At 34.7% G+C, this 15,084-nt stretch overlaps 1 protein-coding gene across 1 annotated transcript in view; it reads left to right on the forward strand.

The window, feature by feature from the left end:
* The first annotated feature begins 5,556 nt into the window (after nt 1–5,556).
* LOC149818643 (Tetratricopeptide repeat (TPR)-like superfamily protein) overlaps nt 5,557–15,084 on the forward strand; it is a 41,163-nt gene continuing 31,635 nt past the window's right edge. Inside the window, exons 1-4 of the mRNA XM_089986266.1 lie at nt 5,557–5,742; nt 5,901–5,958; nt 6,663–6,856; nt 7,752–7,859. Of these exons, the coding sequence (XP_089842392.1) occupies nt 5,671–5,742; nt 5,901–5,958; nt 6,663–6,856; nt 7,752–7,859 (432 nt within the window). The 5' untranslated portion in view covers nt 5,557–5,670. The remainder of the gene's footprint in view (nt 5,743–5,900; nt 5,959–6,662; nt 6,857–7,751; nt 7,860–15,084) is intronic.

Here is a 15,084-nt window from a genome sequence, read left to right on the forward strand (position 1 = left end):
TTGTTTATTTTTTAAATAATTAGAAAACCTTAAATACGTAAGAGTCTAATTAGAATTAGAATTAGGTTTAACTTTTTCATATTTTGTAGACTTCTAAAGAGAATGGGGGAGGGGCATCCCTAGGGATCTCTCTAAAAGAGAGGGGCGTCACCTAGTAGACTCTTTTGAGAGAGAGATTAGGTTCTAATAGGAAACCTAACCCTCCTCTATATAAAGAGGGTTGAGTCTCCTTAGACCCCATTCACGTTTTTTAGAAAAATGTTGAGAGAGAGAGAGAAACACGTTGGGAGAGAGAAAGAGAGCAAGGGATAAGAAGACCAGCCATCCCTAGTTGAGCGCTTGGTATCCTAGGTAAGATCTTTTTCTTTGTAGTTTTTTCAAAGATCTGCCATGAGATCTGATCATACTCATGTTTTTATTTGTTTGTATGTATTGGGTCTGATACAAGGTCTATATCTTGGCCTTGGACAATAACCACTTTAGATAATAGATTTTTTACCTCTTTCACATTTTGATGATGTTTCAGGAGAGCTTTGTTGTCTTTTGGTCTTCGTTCGCATGTGTGATATTTTATGCATTCATATTCGCTTCAAGGTACGAGATTCTACATTGTTCAACATGTACGAAATTTAGTATAGGTCAGACAAGCATGGAATTGTGTTCTTATGGTTTAGTTTAGGTTGGATTAATATTTAAAACCCTATTTCACTTTTGTAATATTTGTTTTAATTCGTATGAGCGATTCAACCCATTTTTTGGTGAAAATGATTTAGATTTAGGTTTAAATTTATGTTATATGTTAGATTTAATATTTACAGCATGATCAAATGTATGTAAGCATGAATCTAATGTGTTCTTGGTAGATCAAAACTGTGGGATGTGTTTTCTTTATGTTTTTAATGAAAAACACGATGTTCTTGTTTGCTTCTTAAAAACTACATGTTTTTGTGTATTTTATTCCGATCAACCTTATAAATAAATATGTTTCTCAAAATCGATGAGCCCATAAATCTTGAAAAATTATGAAGATATTTCAGACATATAGAAACAATTTTACTAAAAATTGTAAACTCAGATGAGTTGTAGTTAGGAAGATATGTCATTTGCAAGTCGACATGAGAATCTTGTCCTGACAGGGGAGCCTGTGGAGATTGCATATTTTTGTAAATATTATATTTTTTAAAAGATTCAAGATTCATGACTAATATTTTTATGTGTGTTAGTATATGTGAGAACACATGATAAAAATTTTGAAGGTCGACTCCTTAAGGTTTAGAAATTAAAAGTCATGAAATTTTAGTCCAAAACTTATAATTACTCGAAAATAGTTTGTTAAATAATAAAAATAGCCTATATTACAAGAATTTTAATTCTCTATTGAAAATGAATTGAAGTTTGTATTTTGTAAAAATTATGTCAGGCATAGCAAGCCATTCACAATAAAAATCTCAAAATTTATTTTATTTTGTGTAATTCATGATTGTTATTTCTTTAGAAAAAACGAACATGACAAGTCTGTTATGTGAACAGAAAACAGTCTACATTCTCGAAATTGTTATTTCCTAAACAAAAATGTGTTTAAATCTAGGTTTTTTTCTAAACTCTTATAACATGTTGAAGAATCTATAATAAAAATTCTAGAGCCTAAATCATTTTATATGAATTATGGCAAAATTTATACTGATAAATCTTGTCCTAACAGTCTTGAATTAGAAACTTGTGTTTGTATGCATGTTATGGTTCCAAAAGTGAATAAGATGAATATGACTTGGTTTCAAAAGTGGACCAAATGGGCACACAACCTATTGACATACAATATACGAAACTATTGAGGTTGTGTCATCACTTGTGAAAATATTTTGAACGTTATGATGTAATTTTATGTCATAATGCTATAATATAAAGCATGATGTGTTAATATGCAACATGATGTGATGATATGTAGCATGATGTCATATGTGCTTATGATGATCATGTAAATCATGTTGTTATAGTATGTGGTTAGTGGGTATAATATGCTACATAATGTGAAATATGTGTATGCATGAGACAATTGACGAGGTAAATCTGATTATATTGTGACTTATGGTTGTGCTACATGTAGATTTATTAAGGTTGTGTGCTAGTGAAATATTATTGTAATAATTATGTTAATGCATTATTTATATTGTGTTATGTTGCATATGATTAATTGCACTTATTGACACATAATGATACAATGTTATAATCGAGCGGGGTGGTAGCCTCATTGAATGATGCATGGTGAAGTGCATGCTGTGGATATTTGAATCTCTTGTGTTTTTCTGAAAAGAACATATGATAATTTAAAGAGGTATAAGAGATTTAAACAATGTACTAATAATTTAATTCCTTGGCTGCCCTCTGATAATGGTGGGAGTCTTGGATAATGGTCATGGGGGGTTGTGAACATTGTTTTTCTCAAAAAAACCAATATAGGGGCTCATGTTTCTAGCCACAGTTGTAAGAAACTTTTCACCATTTTGCTTAGAAATGGTCATATTCGCTTAGCTGTAGCATATTAATATACCAAGAAAAGTGACGTCAAAGGGTGTAGAAGCCCTTGTCGTTCCAACATTGTGTGATGATGCTTGATGTTTTGACTTAGTGTATGGATTATTGATGTTGGTTGAGGGATATGTGTGATATCTTAGTGAATAATAAAATACAATTGTGTGTGATTAAGATATATTTGTGATCTACCTTGAACTTCAAGATTTGCGTGTGCCAATATCCATAGAGGGGTCAAGGAAAAAACTTAAATTGGTTTACATTAAACATGTATATGTATTCAAAAGCAAATGTCAATAAGGATATAAAGGTTATTCATGCAATTTGCATTGGTTCATGCATCGTATATGCATTGGTGTATGTAACATATATGCATTGATTCTTGTATCATATGATATTGCAAGTATGTTTGAATTGGTTTATGTTGCATGCATATCTAAATTGTTATGTATGCATAAATATTTTTTAAACTTGATGTTTGGTAGATTTATGCTTTATTCTTTACTATTCGATAATGTGATATTTTGTATGAGAATTGTGAGTTCTCACCCATTATTTAACAATATTTAGATGTTGAGGTTCAAGCTTAATTGAGCAAGTGATGGCGGGAATGACTTACTGGAGATGGCAGAATTTATGATGGTTGCTAGTTTCTAAACGTTATGGAATTGATTTAAACTAGTTCATTTTAAATTATAGTTTGAAATAGATGACTGGTGTGTTGGAACGTGAATCCGTGGAATATTTTTCAAATTGAAAAAAGAGTTATATTTTGTTTTTGACAAAGGGATCTTGTCTTTGGTGTCTCTTTTGTGAATTTAGTTCTAGTGAGCTAATATATACTAGTGCTTGCATAAAAATAGGTCTCCTAGTATTTAGTTCGGTTAGAGTTGGACCATAGATCAATAATAACGTCATTCACTTAAAAAAAACATGTATTTTTGAAGGTGAATTCAAGGTCATTACAGTGAGTTCGAATCAATGGAGGTACTTAGAAAAAATAAAATACATGGCATAATAAACACTGAGTGGTGTCCTCTATTTCGATGCCTAATCTTGTAAGTAAGTACCTACAGGGAGGCATACAATTAAAATAAGACCTTACACTTGAGCAAATTTATTTTGATAATAAACTTGTATTGAAAGCATGCCTTAATAATTCAAATGCATAATCATCGATATGTTTTTGGTCTGTAACATGTTGCATGAATTTAATTGTTATAGTTGTTCAACTGAATGCATTATGATTGTTATGATGCATGATATTTGTTTTGAAATGATATATAATTTTATATATGTTTAGTTTTGTACATACATGCATTGTTATTGTGTCCTTACTGAGACTTGAGTCAGACCCCTATATCATAAACATTTAAGTAATGAGTAAACAAGCATGCGTGATAACGAGATAACATGGGGTGGTCCAAGAACTAACTATTTTAGATTCAAAATTTATTTTAAAAATTAGTCTATGAATATTAAGACTTGTTAATTTGTTTTGACAAATGTTTACAAACAATTCATTTCATTGATGAATGGTTTAATTTGGTACTCTCTTTTATAACTTGTCTTGAGATTTTTGAGTTAGAACCGATTCACGATTTGGACCAGGACAAGTCGTATACACAGAATAGTTTCAGTTTCATGCTAAGTTGAAATAACTGTAACCCACTGGAAATTTTAATTGGAACAAAAATGAATAATTTTGCTGTATTGTAATGAGTTAAAAAGAAGAATTGGTTACATTTTCGGGTTAAAATTTTGGAGCGTTACATACACTGATTCAGATTAGGGTTCCAAACAAATGAGTTGGGTTTGTATCGAGCACCTGACTCAAAATTGAATTTCTGAGTTGACATAAAAAGTGCCAACATGAATAGTATTTTGGCCAACTCGAACCTGACCTTGTTTAGGTTATGATTTTTGCCAGGTACCTAACCAGACCTAAGTGATTTATACATATTTTAATTAAAGTAAACTTTTGAAATAATATGGATCCAAGTTTGGGATTTATTTTTGTGACTCAACAAAAACCCAAACCCGACCATTTGTTATTTGGGAGGGTCTGATAACATGCTGATGGATCAAGTACCCGACCCGTGTATCTGATCATAGAAATCCAAATCCATCCTGCACGTACATTGGGATCAGGGGTGCAAACAAATCTGGAATACTTAATTGTCTGATCGGATTCCAATATCATATTTCCGGATTATGATATTGTAAGTATCTGAAAGTGCATTACATTCAAATAAGAACTTTGAGAATATTAAAAAAAAAATCTGAAAGTGCATTCAAATTGCATTTCAGTTTGGATCTTCCTATTAATTTTGGATATGGATTGGTATTTTAGGTCTGATTTAATTCCGATTCTGAAATTCGTTTTGACTTCTGACTGCAGCCCGTAACGAGCATGTTTTTGATCTTTTTTATATTAGATCCAGAATTAACATATACATTTCGGATCTGGATGTTAATTAATTATATACGATCCATATAATCGGGGCTAACTGAACACGAAACGGAATTAGATCTAGCATGTTTCGGCCTGCATCTAATCAATCCACTTTCACCCCTAACAAAAATCTTACTTTAGGATCCACTTAAGATGCACACACACCGTAATTCGGATCAGGGTTCCAAACAAATCCACCCATTTTATGCCTACTAAAACAGATGTCACAAGGACACGCCCTTTTTTTTGGCCGCATGTCGTTGGTGAGACATGCAGACACGAGGATTCAAACAGCGCCTCACACGACCATTATTTTTTTATTTTTTTATTTTTCCATAATATTTCAACAGAAAAACAATTTAAATATTATGGTATCAAAAAACGTTTCTCATATTTGAAAGATATTTAATAACTTGCGAGTCGATCCCGAATCTCGTGTCTTCGAGTCCACGAATTTTCATAACGTAGGTTACAACCAGGAGCAGCGGCCGCGCCTCAGCAAGCCGAGCCCTGCAGTGCTCGCACACAATAAGCGTCGCCCCCTTCGATCGTCCTTTGCTTCGGCGCTTCGGCAACCTCTCGTCGACGTGAGGGCTTCCACGATCGCTATTCGCGGTTGATCTGCATTCGACTTCCTCTGATTCGTCCATCAAATCTCTTTGTTCGTTCGTTTGTCGTCGAACCTGATGTTCAGATTGCTAAGCGTTCCTCTTCGGCTTCTCTCCGACTCATGTCGCAGCCCCTCTCATCGCGAAACCGTAATCTTTCTTCTTCTTTCTCGTTCCGTTCAAGCTTTCCCAAAGAAAGAGAGGAAACCCACTTTTTTTCCCTCTTGATTTTCCATTTTACTCAAGAGTTTGGGTGTTCTTCATGCCTTAATGATGCTTCGTGTTTTATTTTTTGTTCTTTTTTTTAGATTCGGAAGAGCATTGTCGCGTTGATGAAATTTGATTGGGGTTTTGCCCATTCACGAGGTACTGCTTCAGCGTGTTTTTTTGAATTCATAGACAAACTTTTTTCATTTCTTTCCTTTTCTTGTTGTTTTTTACATTTGTGGGGGTGTGTTTGAACGCATTTGTTTCTTTTCTTTTTGTCCTGGAAAAAGTGGACAAATTGGGAACCACCGTGAAATTTTCGACTCGTCCCATTTTTCTGGACAATGGGTGTTTTGGTGTGTTGTTGGATGCAGTCACTTGCCCAGTAATTAAAGATTTGATGGAAAGTGTAGTGAAATTTCTCAAACAATTCCAGTTTTCTGGATTAGTGGATGCTTTCCAATCAACACCTTTGGCCATACGTTTTACTCAGCATCCTTGCGAAGCTCAAAGTTGGCGCTTTTTTGTCCGATTCAAAAAACCAAAATCGGGTTGTAGGGAAACCTAGGAAATTTGTCTAGAGACAGTTCGTGTTCGGGTAATGCAGCTAGATTTTGTAAGAACGAGCATCCTGTTTTACTGAGTTGTGGTGTGGGGTTTTGTGGGAGTGCCAAAGCTGGTGAGAGATTATGTTCGGTTGTTGTCATAATAGAGAAACAGGAATTGTTGGTTGCTCTGGAAGTACGTGTCAACTCTAGAATTTTGGAGATCTTTCTCTCTCTTTAACTGAATACTTTGATAACTTATACCGATTAAAGCGCTCTGGAAGAGTAAACATATATTTTTTTATTCATTTCATTCAGGTTACAGATATGCAGGGCTTTTGGAACAATCAAGATCAAGACATATGAATGTTCAGATTGTTGATGCACTACGACTTGGGGACAAGGAGAGGGCCTCTGGTCTCCTTTGGCATGGTGGCTATGAACATGAAGATTTGACTGCTGAGGATCTTCGTTATATTCTTGGGTACTGCTCTACAGCTCCTGAGCCATTGGTAGGTTATTGAGTTCTTTGATATGTGCTTATTAATACCAAGCATTATTCCTCTCACTAATACTCATGGAACCAAGGACGTACTGTGACAAACTTGTTTAAAGGCCTCTCTTGAAATTAGTAATTACATTTGTATCAATTACTCACCATAGTTCACAAGCCTGTGGCAATTCGCAAGCAGATCTAAGGATAATGTTAAGTACTAAAAATCATCTAACATGGCATCACGACTTTATTACCTTTGTGTCTTTGGCAATTTCTCAGGTATTTTCTCGCAATAATTTCTGTTTTTTATTGTTCTTTAAGTTTCCATTATTCAAGTTAATCTTTTAGGTAATCTTTGTTAACTTTCAGTAATTATATTGTATTTGTCCCAGAAGGGGCATTTGTACATGATCATACGTACATGTGTAGAAAGACACATATAGAGACATACTCTTACATGCGGGAGGACACATACATAAACACACTTATATGATTGTACACACGTATATGAATCTAAATTCAAAGTTTTTGTATTTAATTTAAAGGGAGATTTAAATGATCAGTGGTCGTGTAGCTGTTCTCATATATCATTAATTCAGGCACATTGGAAAAGTGATTTGCGTGTTATGCACTAAGAAAAGCTATAATATACAAGTGGTGTGATAATTGCAAAGATAACCATGAATGTTAAGAGAACATATGGACCGCCATTAATTCTTTGCAACTTCTAGAATCTGCTTGCTTAACCAATCTCTGGTTGTTCTCTTTTGCTGCTATTAATTCTGATGGCTATGGACAGAGGCATGATTTTCCCATGTTCTTTACATGCCATTGTCTGGTGAAACTTACTGGCATAAGGTTTTATTTTTCCGATGGGATATTTGAGTTTTTCTTTTTTGATTTTCCCCTAGTTTGCCATGGAGATTTGGAAATTCATGGATGAAAGAAAGTTTAAAATCAATCAGAAATGCTGCATGCTTATACTTTTATCTCTGATTAAAGGTGGCTACCTCGAGCAGGTATGGGCAACCTCCCTAATGGTTTATTAGATTCACTCTCATATTTTTCATTTAACAATTACTGTTGCTGTTGAAATAAATTGGTATAAACTACTTTAGCTTTTAACTTTTATCTGCCTTTCACATTTCAGGTTTTGTAAAATTATGTTATTTAGATCCATGTTATTGGACTATGACTCAGCATTCAGAGTTTCGATTTTATCTTTACATCAAAATTTGCATGCTTACATTGTTCTTGGGTATTAAACAAGAATGAATTTACATGGCTTACAAGGGCATTTATTTAATTGGATGAATGTGGCCATAGTTTTTTTTTGTTCGAAAGGAAGTTGGGGTCAGTGTGGCCATAGTTTGAACTTTGAAGACCTGGACAGGTATTACTTGTCAATATTCCAGGTTGAGTTGATATTAAAGCTTATAAGGACCAGAGTTGCCAATTGGGGAAGCGATTCGGGAAGTGAAAGCGGGAAGCGAGTCACTTCCAAAAATTTAGGAAGCAGAAAATGCGAGACGAATTAAAAGCAAACCAGAATTCTTCTCGGAAGCGAGAAGAGAAGCGAACTAGAAGCGCTTAGAAAGTGAGGGGGAAGCAAAAAAAGAGAAAAAAAAATAAGAAGACAAAAACAAAACAAAAAAGAAAGGGAAGCGAGCTTCCCGTTAGCGAAGCACACTTTCTAGCATGTTTTGGAAGCGTCACATTTTGCGCTTTTGAAACATACTTTGAGGAAGTGCACTTCCTTAGGTCCTATGTCACTTCTTGTAACCCTGTTCAGGACTCTTAGATGAGTATAGTCATGACTTGATCTGGCCTCTCAAGAATTGCATTAATGAAAGAGTACTAAATTGGTAAAGTCTCTAATGCAAATATCATGCAAAACCAAATATGCATTCAAGCATTTAACCAAATATCATGCAAAACTAGATATCATGCAAAACCAAATATGCATGAACTAATGCTGAACTGTAAAATATGCATGATTCAATAAACATGCATGAATAACTTATTAAGTTATTTATCAGAGTTGCTTTTACATCCATGTCTTTATTATATGCACGCAAGTTTAATTTTCACTTTTTTTTTAAACCCGCGGATACTCAAAACTGACATACATTCTCGAAGTTCAAGTTAGGTTATCAGTTGTAGCTTAACACACAATTTGTATTTTATTATTATGTTTCACACTTGTTTCTCGATCGATAACAAAAATCAACACCATCCATCAAAACATTAAAAATCAACATCTAATGCCGGAACATCAAGAAAATTACCATCCACCGACACTACTTTCTTGGTATACCAATAACTACAATTGAGTCAACAACACCACCCTCAGGCAAAGTGGCTGAATTTCTTTAAAACCATGGCCGGGAGGTAAACCACTATATCAGGTTCTGGGGCACAATTGCACACAGAGTTTTAGTATCCTCACGGTTCCTCATGATCGCCATCCAAGATTCTCACACTGTGAAAGGAACATCAAGGAAGAAATTAATTACATAGTTTGATATTTTTTACCATTTCAAATAAAATTTCAAGTTCGTTAAACAAGAACCGTTTTGCAAATCAACATGCAAAAAACAATCTCGGGCACTAACCCTTACAATTTAATAGTGTAATTAAATTTAGACAACCAATAAGTTTTTAAAGAATAGATTTTGCAATGCATAAATAAAATCAACAACATTAGAACAACACATGCTCTTGGCCTACATGACCCGCAGCGATTCACATCTGACCACCAACATATCACAAAAATGATTTATGCGAATTGCAAAATTTTAGTGAACATATAACATACACAGTTTTTAAACATGTTTACAATGTATATTCAAAACACAAAATATGAATGCACATTAAGAGTACATACGCATATGAATACAATGCTTGCAGACTACACCATTTATGATCAATTTCATGCATATAATCAACCAACATGCATACGATCATAGTCATGCAAACACTGCACAATTGCAAACTGATCAATTTAGGATCATATTTATGTATCAACTCAAAAAATACATATTCCAATCATAAACATATACATGACCATTTTCATGTACTCAAATCGGCTATGCAGAATTTTTATTGTGCTGGTCCGATTCATGTACATAATCAAAATCATGTACATGTATCGACCATAAGAATAAATATGAAATCCACGGGTCAGATTCGTGTACATAATCAGATTCATATACATGATTCGACCAAACATAAGTATCTCCACAGCTAGTATGATCCATGTACATGATCAAATTATCAAATTCATATACATGGATCGGCCAGTCATATGGATACATACCAATAGCTGAAAAAAAAATATGATTTCAAAGAACATATATGTATGACAAAAAATATTGGTAGGACTGAAATAAATGTAAACAGGATGCTGGCTGATTCATGTACATGATCATAATCATGTACATGGGTCGGCCATACTTGAAATAACAATTAATCAGCATGCTGGCTGATCCATGTACATGATCATAATATATATATATATATATATATATATATATATATATATATATTCAGATGCGTGGTCTACAAATCTAAATCGCAACCATAGATTTAGATGCATGGTTATAAAACCCGACCAATCATATATATATATTCAGCATATATATTTTTAAATGAATGCTTAATCGATAAACCTGAACTACATGGATATTTTCTGGTGTAAGATCAAGAAAATCGACGTATATGTATTCAGATGCATGCTTTACAACATTAACATGCATATTTTCAGATTAGATACACAAGGGAAAATTGACAATCATAAAAATAAATCTCTCTCTCTCTCTCTATATATATATTTCCCCTTTCTCCTCCAAACTCATGCCTAAATCAGTTTATGCATGTTCCATCCCGTGCGGATTGAGAGAGAAACCCGTACCTTAAATCGAAGTGTGAAGAACTCAGAAAAACCGATGGATGTAGTTGTATTTTTATTTTTTTTCCTTTTCTTATTCTTCCTTTTCCCTCTTTTTCTTTTTTTTATTCTCACACGAGTTTTGTTCTCTCTCTACCTCTCTCTCTCTAGAACACGAGTTCTAGAGAGCGAGAGAGTAAGACCCCTTTTTATATTATTTTTTTAATATGTTCTAGATAGGGATGGCATCCCCTCTAGATCTTTCCTTAAAGAGTAGAGTTCTACTAAATGTAAAACTCTACCTCTTCTAGATATTATCCTCTTAAATTTTATTTAATTAAATTTTTTTATTTAATATTCTGAAAGAATATTCCAAGGGGGTGACGCCCCCCCTCTGGAAGGCTTTATTGGGTAGAACTCTACTTCATCCTTACTTTAATTTAAAAGTTGTTTTTTTTAAACTTTAAATTCAAAGTAGTTTTAAAATTGCCATGGATGAATTTCAGATCCAAGATCCAAATCCATATGGATCCCAACCTGAACCAGATTTTAGTCAATATGGATCCTGGACTAGGTCTAGATCTATACTAACTTGGATTAAATGGAGTTGATCCAGTCCGATCCAATAAAAAAAAGTTCTAAAATAGAGATTGATCGTTTTTGAAAAATGCATTTTTCAGGCCAACCGTAATCCAAATTCGGAAAAGCAGGTCACCTACGCAATCTATATTCCGAGGCAGATCTAACGGTAGTCATACTTGAGTTTTGTCTGGATTTAACCTGAATTTCGCTTGAATTTAAAGGTTAAAAACTAAAAATTTCTCAAATTATAATTAACTCAAATAGCTCATGTCAGTGGGCTCTAGGCCATGCCCAGACCCTACTGATGTCACCTTTTATTTAATTATTTTTCCATGATTTTATCAATTTTATATAAATATATAATTTAAAAATTATATTTTTTGTTTTTTAAAAATCATGAAAAAATATAAGATATTACATTAGGTGCATATGTTTTGTTGCCTGATAGATATAGAGATAAGTTGTCTCTTAAAACCGTCTAAGTGTTGCTTTTTTGGTTTTGCTACTAGTCAAAAAGGATACAAGCAGTGTTGTGAAAAGCGTTGAGGCATAGCGAGGTGCTCCACCAAAATCTGAGGCGAGGCGTAAGCCTCGAGGTGCAAAATGTAAGCCTCAAAATTTGTTTTAAAACTTAAAAAACTTATAAAAATTATCTAAAATTATAAATAAATAAGAAATGCTTTATTGATGAAGCAACAACCAATAAGAAATAAAAAATCTCAAATAAATATGGAAAAATATGAGATTAATATGTAAAAGTAACATTAATGCAACAACTTGATATAAATTGAAAACTAATGGAAACACAAACACATGAAGTAAGTGAGAACGTACATGTCGTCACCCTCACAATAACCTATAATGATGCATTAAAAACATCATATCATAATTAGAAAATGCATCTTAGTTTTTTTTCTTTCTTTTTTTAAGTGAGTCAACTGAGAAAGTAAAGAAACCATACTTGACCTAATGTAGAGAAAAATAGAGTGTCCCTGCTTGACGGAACTTCGAACGGCATGGGCTTCGACCCCTGCCTGCCTGAATCATCGAATGGCAGGGGCCTCGGCCCCTGCCTGATGAAAACAATAAATGGCAGGGGCCTCAGCCCCTGCTTGACAGAAACAATAAATGGCAGGGCCAAGGCCCCTGCCTGCTTAAAACAACAGAAACAATAAATGGCAGGGGCCTTGGCCACTTCCTGACAATGACCACAATCGGCAGGGGCCAAGGGCCCTGCCTGTCAGAATAAATAGCACGACAAGGGTCGTGCCTATGCCTAATGGAGAGATTGAAGAGAGGGAGGCATACACGAAGGAAAAAGAATGAAGGGGGTCGGGGTTACCTGGGGTCTGGCAAGGGCTGCCGACGTCGCGACTGCTTCCGGAGAGAAGGAGGAGGTCGAGAAGGGAGAGACTGTGAGAGACGAGAGAGAGAGAGGTGGGAGAGACCGAGAGAGGGGTTGCGATAGACAAATTAGGGGCGTGCGCTCCTCACTGTGAGGCGCGCCTCGCCTCGAGACGTACGCCTTAAGGCATATGAGGCATACACCTCGATGCTTTTACGTTTCATGCCTGCGCCTCAAGGCACAAAGGCCCTCTCCTTGAGGCGAGGCGCGCTTTTTGCGCCTTGAGGTGCATTTTTAATAACACTGGATACAAGTGTTGTGATCCTGTTGGAAAAAAGGTGTGGATATCTCGACCATAATCACCGGTATCGTTAAAGGTAATTCCTTGGCGAGGGTATTTCTTGGAGAGATTTTCAAAAGTTGATAAATCTTGGGCATTTAAAAAATTGGAAAAAATATAAATAACAAAAAAAGCTAAGAAAATAATAAGTTTTGCATTAGTTTTCTTTCAAAAATATAAAGAAACATATTTTAAAGGTTTTAAAATATAAAAAAAAACAAAAAAATAGGAAATGCAAACTTAAAATAAAAAAAAAAAATTTCTCAAAAAATATCTCGATATTATCGAACTATTTTGTGATTGGCGATATTTTGAAAATATTGTGATATATTCCCGATATTATTGGCTACCTTGAAATGGTCAATAATATCATGATATTTTCAAAATATCGGCGATATCGGTGACAATGATCTCAACATGTTATTTTTCATGAGAACATGTTATATTTCTGTCAACATAAAAGAAAGACAAGAAATAAATCAGACCTGTCATTCTTGGTTCTATTTGATGAAAAAGAAAGTGCAAATGAAAGGATGGAGATTCAAGGGGAACAAGTTCAATCTAGAGAGGGTCGATATGGACAAATTTACTCAAGAAGACAAGAAAATGTAATTGAAATTCCTTTTATGGATCAAGTGGAGGAACATTGAGAAAAAAGAGAAGAGGCCAATTCTGATCCTATTCATGTGTTAGCTGAATCCGGCCACCAGTTTTTAGAATCTTCATTTTCCCTACCTCTTTTCCATCAGGTACGTAAAAGCTCTAGAACCTTGATTCGTCCTTCTCATTTTGTATCCTATGTAACGCCCCAAAATTTTAACTTGTAAAATTTGAAAACATTTAGAGAAAACCTTTCAAATTTCAGGTTTGGTTTTTAAGGACTCTAGCAGAAAGAGAGTGATTTCGAGCCATATTGCATCACGCCATTGACCGTCTATAAAGTCCTATTTGCCACCTGCCCATGAAATGGGCCAGTTTTATAACAAACTGGTACGTGCACAAATAGACAATGTAGAATAAATAAAGTAAGACATTCATAAGATAAACGATTTATTTAATTAAAGGCAATAATCAACACGTGAAATTGAAATGCGAGAAAGTAAATCTACTCTACCATGAGCAATTTATTTCACATGCAAAGTACAATTAATCTGAAGGAAAGATGCAACACGAGATGTAAGTAACGTTATATGCAGTTAACTAACACGAATAGCTAATTGTTTCAAGTAAAGAACTACGTAAGCAGTTTGATTGATGAGTGTAATGCCACAACAAGCATAGACAGTTCAACTAGCAATGAGAACATGCTAATTTATGCTTCGATATTAGCTTGCGTGCGGGTACGCATAATACACGAATCGTAGAAACAACTGAAACTAGTTTGGGGGTCTATTATGCCATGTATTTTCAATACCTCGAATAGCTAGTTGAGTTCGCTCCTAAGGGGATGGTCCGTGACCGAGACAGAATTTCTCAAAAGCCACTTATTCCAAAGGATGCATCCAACTTCTACAGAAGTACCTGAAAGCTATCTTTTGTAGTTCTTTTTCCCTAACTCCGATGACTGGGGAAGTTGAGTCTTTTGCCTATAATAACCATTAATGGTCTGTCTATCAGAGTTTTTGTACCTTCCCGTTCTCTCTTTTGATGAGAGTCAGCGGTCTGAATGGGTGTGTCAGGTGTTAGTTAGCTGAAGACCCATTCTGCATGCTCTGATCTTTCAACCAATTCGAGCATCTTGCCTGTGAAGGCAAATCATCACCATTTATGTGATCTCAACACTGTGTTATTTGCACGTTTTGAGGTTGCCACAACCCCATCATCCAATCATCGTAACACAAACTAGACGTACCTGTCCAAAGGTACAGTTGTAACTATCTAAAGGTACGACTACGATGAGAGGGTAAACATTTAATATGTTGCAATTCATTTAGTTCAAACTTGACATGCATTGCTCTTTGAGCATTTGGCCTGTGGAGGCGAACATCATTATTTTCATTTATTTCAACAAAGTGCTCAATGCACACTTCGAGGTGCTCAACGACCTCTCATACTACTTATCGTAATGTATATATTGTACTTGTCTAA

The sequence above is a fragment of the Nuphar pumila genome, chromosome 13, assembly GCF_984573655.1.
Source record: "Nuphar pumila chromosome 13, dmNupPumi1.hap1.1, whole genome shotgun sequence".
NCBI lineage: Eukaryota > Viridiplantae > Streptophyta > Magnoliopsida > Nymphaeales > Nymphaeaceae > Nuphar > Nuphar pumila.